This window comes from Puma concolor, chromosome C1 (assembly GCF_028749965.1).
Source record: "Puma concolor isolate L17-30 chromosome C1, mPumCon1.1.hap2, whole genome shotgun sequence".
Classification (NCBI taxonomy): domain Eukaryota; kingdom Metazoa; phylum Chordata; class Mammalia; order Carnivora; family Felidae; genus Puma; species Puma concolor.
Window position 1 is genome coordinate 11,900,581 of NC_141674.1, and position 14,188 is coordinate 11,914,768.

At 42.4% G+C, this 14,188-nt stretch overlaps 1 protein-coding gene across 2 annotated transcripts in view; it reads right to left on the bottom strand.

Moving 5' to 3' along the window:
* Positions 1-14,188, bottom strand: part of FBXO42 (F-box protein 42) — a 95,263-nt gene that overhangs the window by 24,089 nt on the left and 56,986 nt on the right. Inside the window, exons 1-2 of one of the 2 annotated variants that reach the window (XM_086715789.1) lie at positions 9,279-9,376; positions 2,145-2,274 (exon numbers count right to left, since the gene is read on the bottom strand). In XM_086715789.1, the coding sequence (XP_086571915.1) occupies positions 2,145-2,274 (130 nt within the window). In that variant the 5' untranslated portion in view covers positions 9,279-9,376. Of the gene's footprint in view, positions 1-2,144; positions 2,275-9,278; positions 9,414-14,188 lie in introns of those variants that run through there. The other variant, XM_025912156.2, reaches the window with a different exon arrangement.

Consider the following 14,188-nt stretch of genomic DNA (forward strand, 5'->3'; position numbering starts at 1 on the left):
AGTGTCCGACTTTGGCTCAGGTCATGATCTCGCAGTTCATGAGTTCAAGCCCCATACTGGGCTCTGTGCTGAGCCTAGAGCCTAGAGCCTATAGCATGCTTTGCATTCTGTGTCTCCCTCTCTCTGTCTTTTCCCTGCTCATACTCTTTCTCTCCCTCTAAAAAATAAATAAACATTTTAAAAAAATTAAAAAACAAACAAAGATCCATAGGTAAAATTAGTTGGGCCTTCTCATTCATAAAGAAAGTATTAAAACAGTGAGGTCAATGATCGGTTTTTAGCACAGAGAACAGAAGAAGCTTGGATTGTATTTGAAAGTCCTCTTGTTAAATATGGTCCAATATTTACCAGTCGATAGGCATCTACCTCTCTCTCATCTCCACAGAACTGGCATTCTCAGAACATAATGGTAAGTTTTAAAAATGTATAAAGTGTTTAGATTCAAAACAACACTACAAAGCAGAATCTAACGCCTTTGAACACACTAATAAGTTATTTTAAAAAATTCCACATCCAGCTATTTCGATGTCAATACTGACACCTGGGACCTAAGCCAAGGGAAGGACTGGGTGATCTTTTCCAGAACACACTCTCCTGGTTAGCTGTTCTGGGTATACCTGGTGCCAGGTATCAGTCCCACACTCCCTTCTTTGTTTTGACATTTCCTGAACATGTTACCACAGGCTCAGGAAAGGCTAAACTTTTCTACCAGACACAGGACAGCAAAGCTTCATCAATGGATCCAAGAGCCCTGTGTGCACCATTTTTCAGATATCATTTACAGAGTAAGAGAAACAATAACACTCTGGGCAGTTATTTCTGGGCAGTTCCAGAACTTTCCAGCTTTAAGGATATTCTGGCCTTCCCACAGACATCTGATATGACCAATATTCTTTCTTTTTCTTGCCCAACTCCAAAAGTAAACTAGTTTTTCTGCTAGATTACTCAGTGATTTTGGAAGATGTGATTATTTGTTTAGGAAACAGTCTTAATGAAAACAAAATTATTTCCAATAGAGCTTTTGACTCTGCACGGCTGAAAAAATCTTGATGTGTTAGGTCAAAAAAAAAAAAAGATGTCTTCAGCATTCTGCTCCCCGCCAAAAGAAATTTGAAAAGGCAAATCATATTGATATTTGAAAATTCTCTAAGCTGTGAAAAGGTTTCCTCAAATGACATATACCCTTCTGCTCATTATCCTTTTTCTGACTCTGATGACAGACATAACGGCCAGAGTGCTTAGTTTTTCCCCCAAATTCAATAGAATATCAAGGACCAAGGGCAACTACAAATAAAGGGAATCAAAGGAAAAGAAAGAAAAGCAAACTAGGAAAAAGAATTTTAAAGGAAGGGCAAAAAAAACACATTTTTTTTTATAGTAGAGAAATCTAATAAACACTATCTCAGCCAGGTGATCAAGGTTAAGATCAATGGTAAAAAAATCATGTTCATAGTATGTACCCTCAACAGGATGTGATAAGGACATTTTACCACTGTGGTGTTCCTCCCCAAAACCTGTAACTCTAATCTAACCATAAGAGAAACATCAGACAAACTCAAAACGAAGGACAGTCCACAAAATACCTGACAGCACTTCTCAAAACTGTCAAGATCATCAAACTAGGGAAGTCTGAGAAACTATCACAGCCAAGAGGAATCTAAGGAGACACAAAGACTAAATGTAATGTATCTTGGATGGGATCTTGGAACAGAAAAAAGGTATTAAACAAACAAAAGAAAAAGAACTGGGGAGCCTGGGTGGCTCAGTCGGTTGGGCGTCTGACTTCAGCTCAGATCATGATCTCACAGTCCGTGGGTTCAAGCCCCGCATCAGGCTCTGTGCTGGCAGCTCAGAGCCTGGAGCCCGCTTCAAATTCTGCCTCCCTTTCTCTCTGCCCCTCCCCTGCTCATACTCTGTCTCTCTCTCTCTCTCTCAAAAAAAAGAATAAAGTACAGACTTTAGTTAATAATAATGTATCAGTACTGGTTCATTAATTGTCATAAATGTACTACACTAATGCAAGCTGTTAACAATAGGGAAAACTAGGTGTGGGGCATATGGGAACTCTGTTCTATTCTAAAATAAGTCTATTTAAAAAGTTTTTTAAAACGTGAAAGAAATTATAGAAAAATAAAACTACTCACAGCATGGCAGAGGAGAAAGAACACAGACTTTAGAGACAAAATCTTGGGTTTCAATCACTGCTCCATCATTTATTGGCTGTGTGATCTTAGGTAAATTACTAGGTGATTTTCTGAGCTTCAGTTTCCTCATCTGTAAAATGGGGATAATAGCAGTGCCAACCTAACTGGGTTGGTTTGAAGGTTAGATAGTTTGTTTGAAGAATCTGAGACAACCAACACCCCACCCCTAAAACGCTTTCAAGGGTGTCATCCATACACATTTCCTCAGACAGCAGGCCACTCCTGACTAAGCAGAGTAAAAGGTAGCTGTTTCTACAAAGAAGCAGTTAAGAGAACACCGAGCAGTCATCCTTCTTCCTTAACAACAGTTTAGGAGTCTAGCTTTGAGCATTACACACTCACCTAACAGACCGCGATAACAAGGTGAAGTCACAGATTGTGCAGTAAGAAAAGCCAAAAGATTCTGGAGGGATCCAGGATTTCCAAATTTAGCTAGGGATATTTTCTCTTTTTTAAAAATGGAGATCCACCACTCTATTCCCAACCTCCTGAGATTAGGTGAGGCTGGTATGAGGCAGAGGATCTATTTGTTTTAGTAAGCTTCTTCCCAGGTTACTTGGACAAAAGTGACTTTTGTCAACCTGTGACTTTTAGGAACAGTGATCTTGTCTCTGCCTCTTTCACAGAGAAGAAACCGAGGCCCAACGAATACAGAAGTGATCAAGGATTAAGTTCAGAGGCAAGTGGCTCTGGAGTGGCAAGGGTAGCCTGGTTGTGTATCTCTGTTCCTGAGTGTTTTCTAAAACAAAGGGTCTGAGCCATAAGCCATCACTTGGAATTTCATGTGTGATTGATAGGGTAGAAACTGAAAAGCAAAAAAATGTATTGGACAATAAGATTCTACAGGGAGAATGTAGTGGGAAAATCAACTGTGCTCTAGGACTCGTTAACAGAGAAGACAAGTTGAGTCTTAAATCCTTATCCAACATTTATCAACTCTCCTACCTGTGGAAAATTCTAAAACTGAAATTTGTTCCCCTTTTGTAAATGGGTGTGGGCTAATCCTGAAGTTCTGATAACCAGAACACTCCAATTTTAAGTGCAAAAATGTGTTCTTGAACATCTCTACTTTGATTTAAAGTAACCAAAAAAGGCCGTGACTTATAATGTTGTTATACATTAAACAGATGCCACGATTACCTTCCGTCTGACTAGAGGGTATTTTAGAAACAGTGTTTAAAAATTAGTCTTTTGAAGGACCTGTCCCAAGAACTGTGCGTTTGCTGGGGAATCAGCACAGGCTGATTAAGAATTAAGGTGTTCCCTTAGCACAACTCCAGAAGGCGGAGGATTCAACTTCCTAGAACACCTGGCAAAGACTACAATGTAGACAATCGTACATTCATAATCACCGCCAGGATGTTCAATGGCCTGTTCTGCTCCCCCTCGGTTATTTTATCTAAGCGATAAAGCAATCAGAACTTCTACCGGTTCCCACGTCCACCCATCCGCCAGCGTCTGTAATCACATACTCCTTCCTGCTCCTTGGGATAAATGGTCAGTGCTCTCGTCCACGGCCAGCCCTCTCCCTTTCTCACCCCTCGAGGACAAGCTCTAACAATCCTTCCTCTCTATCCACATCAAGTCTTCCCTCTAGATCATTCCCAGCAGCATGAATATGCTATAAAATCTGCCATCTTAAAAAAACAAACCTCTCAAATCTACATTCGCCTCCACTCAGTGCTTGGTTCCTCTGCTCTCTTTTACAGCAAAACTCTTCAAAAACGGCAATGCACTGTTTATACTTCCTGTCTTCAACTCCTCTCTTCCCACTGTCTTGAAACCATTCCAAATACACTTTCGTCCTTATCACTCATTGAAAATAAAATACTCTTCACTCAACCTAAGGACAATTCTAAGTCCTCAAATGACTTGACCTCTTCCTTGAGTAGGACCTGGCTGATTATTTCCTCCCCTCCCAGAAACACTTTCAAGTCTGGTGGCTTCTAAGATGCCTCATTCTCCTGTCTTCCCCCACCCACCTCCACAGAGATGCCTCTTCTAGTTTTTTTGCTGTTTCTCCCTCTCTCCCTGATCCCCAAACAAAGCTATGGCCCAGACTTACCTTCTTCTATCTTCACTCACTTCCCTGGTCATCTCACCCAGGGAATCCATCATGCTAATCACTCCCATATGGCTGACAACTGTCTCAGGCGTGCAGGTCTCTCTGGAACTCCAGACACAACTCCACCTGGATGTCCCAATGTGTGTTTCAAACTGAATTTCTCATCTCTCCTGAACTTTGCCGACCTTGACCACCCACAGCCTTTCTTACCCATCTCAGTTAATGGCAACACTATTCCTTCAAATGCCCAGGCTAAAAATCCTTAGGACTGCCCTTGACTCTTCTCTCTTATCACACTCCACATCCACATCATGGGCAAATCCCACTGGCCCCATTCAATCCATCCAGTTGTTAACTTTCTGCTAACACCCTAACCCAAGTCACCATTTCTTGTCTAGATTATTGCTACCACTTCTTAGCTGGTCTCCTCATTCTTACACTTGTCTTCTTATACACTCTTCTCAGAAACCTAAATGGCCAGTCATTGAACTCAAAAAATGTGAAAAAGTCCCCACGACAGCCTGAAAGTCTTATGTGTATGACACATTTCCGTCCATTATTTGTCCAACCCCCTTTCCTAGAACATTCTCCTTTGTTCACTCTCATTCCTCATTACCCCTTGACTGTCCCAAGCACACTCCCACCTCCAGACCTTTGCACTGGTTATTCTCAGTTTGGAATGTTCTTTTACTTAGCTATCCCTTGGTTCACTTCTGTACCCAATCAAGTCTTTGTTCTAATGCTACCTTCTCCATGAGGTCTACCCTTATCGACCTAGTTGTAACTCCCACCTGACCCTCCTTACCATGCTATAATTTTGCTTCAGTAGCAGTAACCATCTTCTAACATTCTATATTATGTTATTTGGCATTTTAAATATGTCTTCCCTCATTTGGATTTGATCTCCATCAAGAGTGGGATTTGTGTCTGTTTTATTCACTCATGTGTCCCCAGCATCTAAAACAATGCCAGGCACAGAGTAGGAAATCCATAAGTATTTGCTGCAAGAACAAATGAAGGATGAGTAGAATTAACGTAACAAAAGGAAGGACTGTGCTGTCGTTTACGGGACGTCAAGCACTCTACTTTAAACATCAAACTCTCATAACAACTAATTACATGATACCACCACTGAAATGTGTAAAGAAATAAAAAAATTAAACTTCTTCCAAATATTTATTGTCCATTTTAGGGAACGGGCCCTCTATCTACCCAGCTGTCAAACTGAAGCATAAATCAGCCTTGACCGGCCCTCTGACCCTCCCACAGCCAATCCATCAAGAAGTCCTGCTGATTTTATCAGAATTTCAGCTCAAATTCTTCCGTTTCCCTTTACCTCTACTCCTAGGACTCTAGTCCAAGTCATTACATCCCCTCACCCGTACCATGTGAGGGCCTCCTAGCTGTTCTCTTGGCTTTGTCTTCTTGCCTTCTTCAATCCATTTCCTGAGTAGCAGCAAAAGTTGTTCTTTAAAATGTAAATTGGATCATATTCCTCTGCTTAAAATCTCAAAATCTCTCAGATGCTGGAGCGTGAACGAGTCAGCTCCTGTTTACATTTCAGCTCCACCTGGGCCACTCTGCTCCTTGCTCAGCATACTATGTCTGTCCACCAAGGTCCACTTTCGGGTCCTCTTACGTGTGCTATTCTTTGCTGCCCCAGGGCCTCTGCATATGCTGGCCTCGCTTTTTCCACTCTTCATCCTTCAAATCTCAGCAAAAAAAAAAAAAAGTTGCCTTCTGTTTAAAGTAGCTCTCCCCCTCTTATTCTGGCTCATTCCTTGTTTTCTCCATACTTTGTAATAATTTGCTTGCTTGTTTTTGTTTCTCCCCCATTACAGGATACGATATACACTTCATGAGGGGAGGGGCTACAAGACAGCTGTAAAAGGAAGCAGGGGGCACCTCACTGGAAACATCTGAGAAGTACTAGCTATAGGTAGGTCTGGCTCAGCCGGAAGAGTTCTCATTCTAACATTTGTCACCACCACACTCCCTCTAGATGGAGTGCTTCTATCACTGCAAAAGGAACTAACAACCGGGATTTAGAGGCAAGCCGCATTAATTCCCATGGTTATGGACTGAACTGTGTCCTCTCAAAATTCGTATGTTGAAGCCCCAACCCCAATGTGATGGCCTTCGGGAATAGGACCTTTGGGAGATTAAGGAGATTTAGATGAAGTCACAAAGTGGAGGCCTTTTATAATGGGATTGGTGCTCTTATAAGAAGAGGACGAGACACCAGAACTCTGTCTCTGCCAGATGAGGAGAGAGCAAGAGGGCAGCTGTCTCCAAGACCAGAAGACAACCCTCACCGGCACCCTGATCTCAGTCTCCTAGCCTTCAGAACTGTGAGAAATCAAGTTCTGTTGCTGAAGCCCCTAGTCTGCGGTATTTTGCTGTGGCAGCCTGAGCTGGCTAGGACACCACCCCACGTGGCAGGGCTCCTGTCTCATGCCTAGGGGCAGCCGATAAACAAGGAAAAAGGCACCTGATGCAGAAGCACCCTCCAGAAAGACTCTCCACTCCAAATGAAACTGCCCCACTGCTTGTCTGCTACTCTTCTCCACACGGCTACGCTTTCAAAGACTGTTGAACCTGCCTGGTACTCAACCCTGTTGAGGTTACGGCTTTAAATACCCTCTGCTTACAAATATAAGTGAGGGGACTCCACAGCTGACACCCTCCCCTCAGTCACTTTCCAACCTGCCCACCTCCGTGCGCCAGAACGGGTGAATCAGGCACACCAAGGCGTATCAACAACGGGGGTGCTGTTCAGAAAGACTCACTGATGTTTCAGTGAGGAAGTCATTTTGGCTGGGACTCATGACAGCACACAGAAGCATGTCCTCAGGCAATCTTCCCATGGGATTTCTGCCCGAAGGAGAATCTCACAGGCTTCTTTATTAAAAACTAGTGCTTGTTTGTTTAAAAAAGGAGACATTTCAAAAAACTGTCTTCCCCCCCTTGAAAACTAGGCTCTAATTGTAGATTACAGTGAAGTGGCAAGCAGATTCTTTGAGACACTTTGTGAGAAAATTGAACCTTCAGGAGCTTCTATGTTTTACAAAAGGAAACAGTCTACCATTGTATTTTTAAAGTCACTTATTTCTCTGATACTTCTACCTTGAGGATCTCAAAACAGAGTCTTAGTGGTTTAAAAACAAAAAAAAAGTCCCACGTCTACCTTACAGAGGGAAATTAGGGAAATAAGCACAGTAGGTAGCAGTATGCTATGAAGGTACCACAGTCCGGGGCTCCACTTCTAGAAGGAAGATCAACCCCCAGGCCAAAGCACCAGAAGCAAAGAGCTTGGTTACACAACAGAGAAGGGGCAGTATTGGCGTTTTGTGACTGGAATAGCCAAAACTGCTCTGGAACGGGACCTGGACACCAAGTACAGTGGCAACAGGATGCTGAAGCTGAAGAAATCTTGGACATTTTAGATCTGTGATTCCAAATATTAATCAGTATTGCTCTAACTGCAAGAGGGGACAGGGGGCTAGAAAAGGAAACTCTCCAAAGCACACAATTCTAAGGGCCCTAAAATAGCACTAACTTCCAAAATTTTTAAGATTAACACTTGGTCTTCTTTCTAATGATTTTAATAAAGAATTTCATCTGTACAAAACCCAGCCCCACCTGTGAGTACCTGTTGTCAGTAGGCTTCTGCTTCCTAGATTTCTCTATTGCAGGGGAAGGAACAGGAGCTTACAGCTTTGGGGAAGCAAATTATAGTTTCTTCTCTTAAAAAGGTTTTAAGCCCCTGGCTTAGACAATCATAGCAGTCATTCCAGAAAAAAAGAAAAGCATAAACTAGCCATTTGAAAACAGAATCATCTAATCGATTACTGCTCTCCGTATTTGTCCCAGAGAGATGCAGTCATCTGTTCACTGACAATGCAGACTTGGCTATTATGGCAGGAGATGAAACTCAGGTCTCTTCACTCTTAGCCTAGGCTCTTTCTACTATACCAAGTCACTTCCCATGTAGTTATCAAACTAGTAAATCAAGACCTAAATGAGTAAGGAATCTGCCCAAGAAAACCTGAGTCTCCTTAGTCCTAGAGGGAATTCCAATCTTGAAAAGCCACATGAATGTCTGGGAAAAGCTTGTCAACAAATCTAATAGAGTACTCTATGCTCAGAGGACTCTTATTTCTCCAGCACACCAGCCCCTTCGGTCTTACGGCTGTGCCTTTTCAAACTGTCCTGCCTCAAGAGTGCAAAAACAAATCCCCGAAAGGTTAAATCACAAAGGAGAAAATAATCAGGCTCCTGGGTGGCTCCTTTGGTTAAGTGTCTGACTTCGGCTCAGGTCATGATCTCATAGATCGTGAGTTCAAGCCCCGCGTCGGGCTCTGTGCTGACAGCTCAGAGCCTGGAGCCTGCTTTGGATTCTGTGTCTCCCTCTCTCTCTGCCCCTCCCCCACCCGTGTTCTGTCTCTCAAAAATGAATAAATATTTAAAACAAAAAATTTTTTTTAAAAGAAAATAATCTAGTTTCTTTCTGCCAGAATTTCGGCATAGTGGGACTATGCAGGAATGTATCTACTGGAGAATCTTCCCACATTCCTGAGTCGTTAAGAGTAACCAGCAGAGGCATGTTCCATACACTCCCCAAATGTCTGAGCTGGCAACAACAAAAGATACTCAGAGATCTCAGCCCTGGAACAACAGCTTCTGTCAGTGAACTACCGTTCTCACGATGCTGTGTTTCTGCTTACTTCAACTTCATACCAAAAGGCACATCACACCAGTGCGAGGACTTGAGAAAACCACACAAATGAATTCACACAGTAGTACAATTCTGGCAGGGCACCAATACTAGTAATAAAGTATAATTTTTTTAATTGAAAGACCTTATAGAAACACATTACTTTTAGCATTTACACAGATTTGACCTGGGACCCTAGTACCAGAGACCAACACCAACACAGATCAGATAGAATGTCCATGCAAAGGGAGTTACCTGGTAAGAAGGCAAACATCAGCACTTTAGCTCTTACCTGAAGCCAAAGGTCGGATCCACTCTTTGCTATTTAGGTCAAGTCTCCAGAGGTCATTAAAAGCAGCATTGCAGCTGCTCTGGGTACAGCCTCCAAACACGTACATAGATTGATTAGCATCATAATAGCATGCACCTAGAAAGAAAACAATAAAAGCATAACTGATGTTCAATACTGAAGCCCCTCTGACACCTTAACTGTAACACTTATCTTTCAAAGATCAATAATTTCAGCCATTCGGCGACTCTGTGGCCAGGTACCAACTTTCTATAACCAGCCTCTTGTCTTCAGATTGGTTAATATCACATTATTCTTTAAAATAAGGTCCAGCAAGGGGCGCCTGGCTGACAGTTGGAAGAGCATGTGACTCTTGATCTGGGGGTCGTGAGTCTGGGCTCAGTGTGGGGTGTGGAGATTATGAAAAATAAATAAACTTAAAAAAATAAAGTAAAAGAAAGCTCAGAGGAAAGCTATAGAAATATCATTTCTGAGAACACTGAGCAAATTGACAATGTCACCATTAAATAAGACCGTATAATTCCAGCAAGAACACACAGGAATTCAGATTATGGGTGCTCAATGGGTAAAATTTCAGTACAGCTGCCCAATTAACCTAAATCTGCATCCTCACCCTCTAGGTCTAGGCAGAGAGAGCCAGTGCCAATGGATGCACTCTGTCCTCCTGTTTCTCTCCTCCAGCCCTCCTATTATTGCTTTTGTTTTCAAATGAAACCTGAAGCACAAACTAATAAACACATCTTTACATGAAGAGAATGACAGAAAACCATTTTAATCGATGCCATGAAGTAACCACACATGAAGATCAATGTATCTCGGGGATCTCAGAAGTAGGATGGTCCCCAAGCTACGGAGAGAACAGCATGGAGGTCGTTAAGCCGAAAGCCACCAAGGTGCATCAGAAAGCCACCAAGACAGGCTGTTCGGTGCTACACAGAAAACCAGTGAAGTAACATTTAAAAAGCATCCAGGTCTCTGAGAAGAGCCTTTTCAATCAGATGATTATACACTCCTCACCGACAGACACCATTCCAAAGAAAAGGGGTAAGGACTGTGAGAGGGGCTGGGCTGTACCTCCAAAACCAGAAGGACCACAGCCAAAGTCTAGAGGAGAGGCACTGCCACCTCGTTTGGCCCTAAAAAGTTCACTTAGTCTCTATTCTTTGGAAACGATGACCCCACTCCTTACAGACTTGCATTTACCATCTTGGATCTCAGGAAGGGGGCCAAGCAAAACTTTCCTTTCCATTCATTTCATGCATACTGGTGGGAAAAAAAAGAATTCTCAATGTTCCCCTTACGTAAGAGGAAAGTGAAAAGAAACTCAGAGATTCAATCCGCTAGTGCATGGTTTCAGTGACCAGTCAGCTTATTTGTAGGTCTAGTGCAGTTTAGCACACCTCTGTTTTTAAGATCTCTTCTGAACTCTGGCACCACTTAGTCAAGTTCAGAAAAAGAGAAATGCTACTGCTATAATTATCTCTGTGATATGTACTAGCTCTGGGAATAACCCTCCTTTTTTTTCTTAAATCAGCCCACCCCATAGGCCCTTTAAGGAACCTCTGCACTAGAAAGGCCAAGTCAGAAAACTTCAGGAGTTAAGAGGTACCACAGTAGTGTATTTAGTCGCTTACACCCAGTGATCTCAGCCAGTGGAAGGCACAGATCCAAATCATCTTGACCTCTGACATTGTGCAACAATGGAGCTGCAGACTTTTCAAATTAACAGACACACTACAGTATATGAAGATTTAAATGATCTTACACTTTCCACTAACTTTCTTTGCCTTTGCAAATAACTTCTAATCTGTATGTTTTAAAATCCACATCGCAGGGGCGCCTGCGTGGCTCAGTAGGTTAAGCATCTGACTCTTGATTTTGGGACAGGTTATGATCTCCCAGTTCGGTTCATGAGAGGAGCCCTGTGTCAGGCTCCCGGTTGGGTGTGGAGCCTGCTTGGGATTCTCTCTCTCCCTCCCTCCCTCCCTCTCTCTCTCTCTCTCTTCCTCTCCCTCTGCCCCTCCCCCCCTCAAAAAAAAATCCACATCCTAACAAGAAAATCTATTAAGAAATAAAATCCTATGAAACTCCAATGCTCATATTTCAGATTGGTTAAGAACTGCAAATAACAAGGGGCACCTAGGTGGCTCAGTCAGTTAAGCATCCGACTCTTGATTTTGGCTCAGGTCGTGATCTCACGGTTGTGAATTTGCGCCCTGAGTCAGGCTCTTCAGTGACAGCAGGGAACCTGCTTGGGATTCTCTCTCTCTCCTTCTCTCTCTGACCCTCCCCTGCTTGCACACATGTGTGTGCACAGTCTCTCTCTCAAAAATAAATGAACATTTTTTAAAAAGAACTGTAAATAATGAAGGATCAAGTTTAGCTGATATTAGACAAACAAGAAGGATAATTGCTAGAGTCACATTTCAATCTCCACTAAAGGAGCTGAGCTTCAGATATCTTGGTCTTCTCATATCTTTCTTGAATTAGCTACTCCAACAAATTGACTGAAATTTTGAACGGAACCAACTGGTACCAGGCATAAAAGAACATTCTTTTCTTCTTGATAACCCACACTTACGGAAAATAAGTTAGCAATGTCCTATGGCCTCTGAAACCTTAATGTGTGTCCATTATAACAATCTTTAATAAGACAAATCTGTGATTTCATAACTAAGAGTCAAGGGCTCATTTATGTCTCCCCGTTCTTCAAACATCAACTCTTGGCAGCTGCTTCCTTCATACAGCAAAAGAGCACAGTGCCTTTATTTTTTAAAGAGGTAGCAAACATTCTTCTTCTCTATTTGGATTGAAAACCCAGCCAACAGCCGGGCCCCCATGAGGTCCTTGCCACATGTATTTTAATCCTATACTAAAATAAGGCAATCGGCATTCTCCTGCTTCTCTTGGAACAAACAAAGGTTTCTGGAAGAGGAAGGCATAGGCCAAACTGTGCAAAGCTAGCAGGACTAAAATGACAAGTTTCACACACCGTATTCTCAATGTCTATCAGTTAATCAGCAATGAAGCTTAGAGAGGAAGAGAGTCAGTTTGGGCAGCTATGTTTAGAACTCCAATATAATGGAATAAGAAAACAGCCATCAATAATACCCTCAAATATTTTAAGCATCCTACTAAGCTTTTGTTTATTGTCTATTTTTATTTAAGACATCTACATGTTGGTCTGGGTGGGTGTGGGGAGACTCAACAAGTTCAATGGGCCTTTTAGAAAAAATTAAGAATTTAAGCAAATACCAGTGCTCAAGTAGTCACTTCCCTTTTACCAACGTTCTCCACCCACATAGTTTTCTTTTCAAAACATCTAGACCAGTGGAATGTGCAATACGAAAGTTACAGTTCATAGTACAGTATGAATACTCTAAGTAACATTAAGAATGTTTAGGGGCTCCTGGGTGGCTCAGTCGGTTAAGCCTCCGACTCTTGGTTTTGGCTCAGGTCATGATCTCACGGTTTTGTGGGTTCAAGCCCCACACTGGGCTCTGCGCTGGCAGTGCGGAGCCCGCTTGGGATTCTCTGTCTCCCAGTCTCGCTCTGTCCCCCCCACCCACTTGCGCGGTCTCTCTCAAAATAAATAAATAAACTTAAAAAATAAAAAGAATGCTTATTCTAATTGCTACATTTCTTCAAATTTTCTGAAATGGCTTGACTGCTCCATGAACAACTATTGCAAAACATACATTTCCAGTTAATATCCGATAATCCCTACTCAAAGATAAGTCAAATATTCATATCAACACACAGCAAACCAGTAGTTCTTTGGCATCCTAAACACTTCTGTACTGTAGTATACTCCTCTCTAGTGCAAGGTCTTCCAGTTGTTTCAGAGAGTCACTTGAGAAATGTTTACTTAACTCTAACTTTTGCATTCAGATGTTAAATTCTCTTTTGTTTCACACTTGTTTCCAGGGAAAGGTCCTGAGGCATGTATCCCATGCTCAGAGAGACTATGCTGTCATGTGTCTCACGTCTACAAGCCAGGACATATTTGATAAGGCCTGTAATTACATAACTATGGAACAAGCAAGGCTGGTTATCCCGTTTGGGCCTGCTTAGCTACTACAGGAGCACAGCTAGCATGGGTGTGACATGACCCGACCCTATTTGCAGCCTTCACTGAAATACAAAAAGCACGATGCTGGAGACTCAACAGATCCCTATATTAATCTGAAAAGGACATTCTCTGTTAGTCAAGGTTTGCATGATCGGTCACGCGCACACTCACCAAAGAGTTAGGAAAACTGGCTTCATTTTCCTTCCCCTCTTTGTCCCACACTTTTAAACAGGAAGGAAGCTGTACTGCTACATCTTTGTTACACTTAATTTCACAGAATTCAATGATTTCAACTATGGACCAAGTGTTGTGAAAGGTGCATGGATTTCTAACACCTGGAACCTGCTTGTCCTCGAGCAGACAACCATTTGAGGAAGAGATCTCTTCATCCCTCTATCATTTTGCAGTTAAAAACATATTTTTGGGTGTGTCTGGGTGGCTCAGTTGGTTGAGCGTCTGACGTCAGCTCAGGTCATGATCTCACGGTTCGTGGGTTTGAGTCCCTCGTTGGGCTCTGTGCTGACAGCTCAGAGCCTGGAGCCTGCTTTGGATTCTGTGTCTCCCTCTCTCTGCCCCTCCCCCGCTTGCAGTTGCTCTCTCTCTCTCAAAAATAAAATGAACATTAAAAAAAATCTTCAAAAAAAAAAAAAGAAGAGCCAAGGAACTTACTTCCCAAGTTTAAAATTCTTCTTTCATATGCAGCCTCTCCAACACAGACAATTATGGCGACAGACAGATGGTAATAAACAGTAAAAGAAAAGGCAAGAGCAGTGTTTTAGGGGTGTATAGGCAGAGGAAAAAAAGATCTTAATCTCCGTTG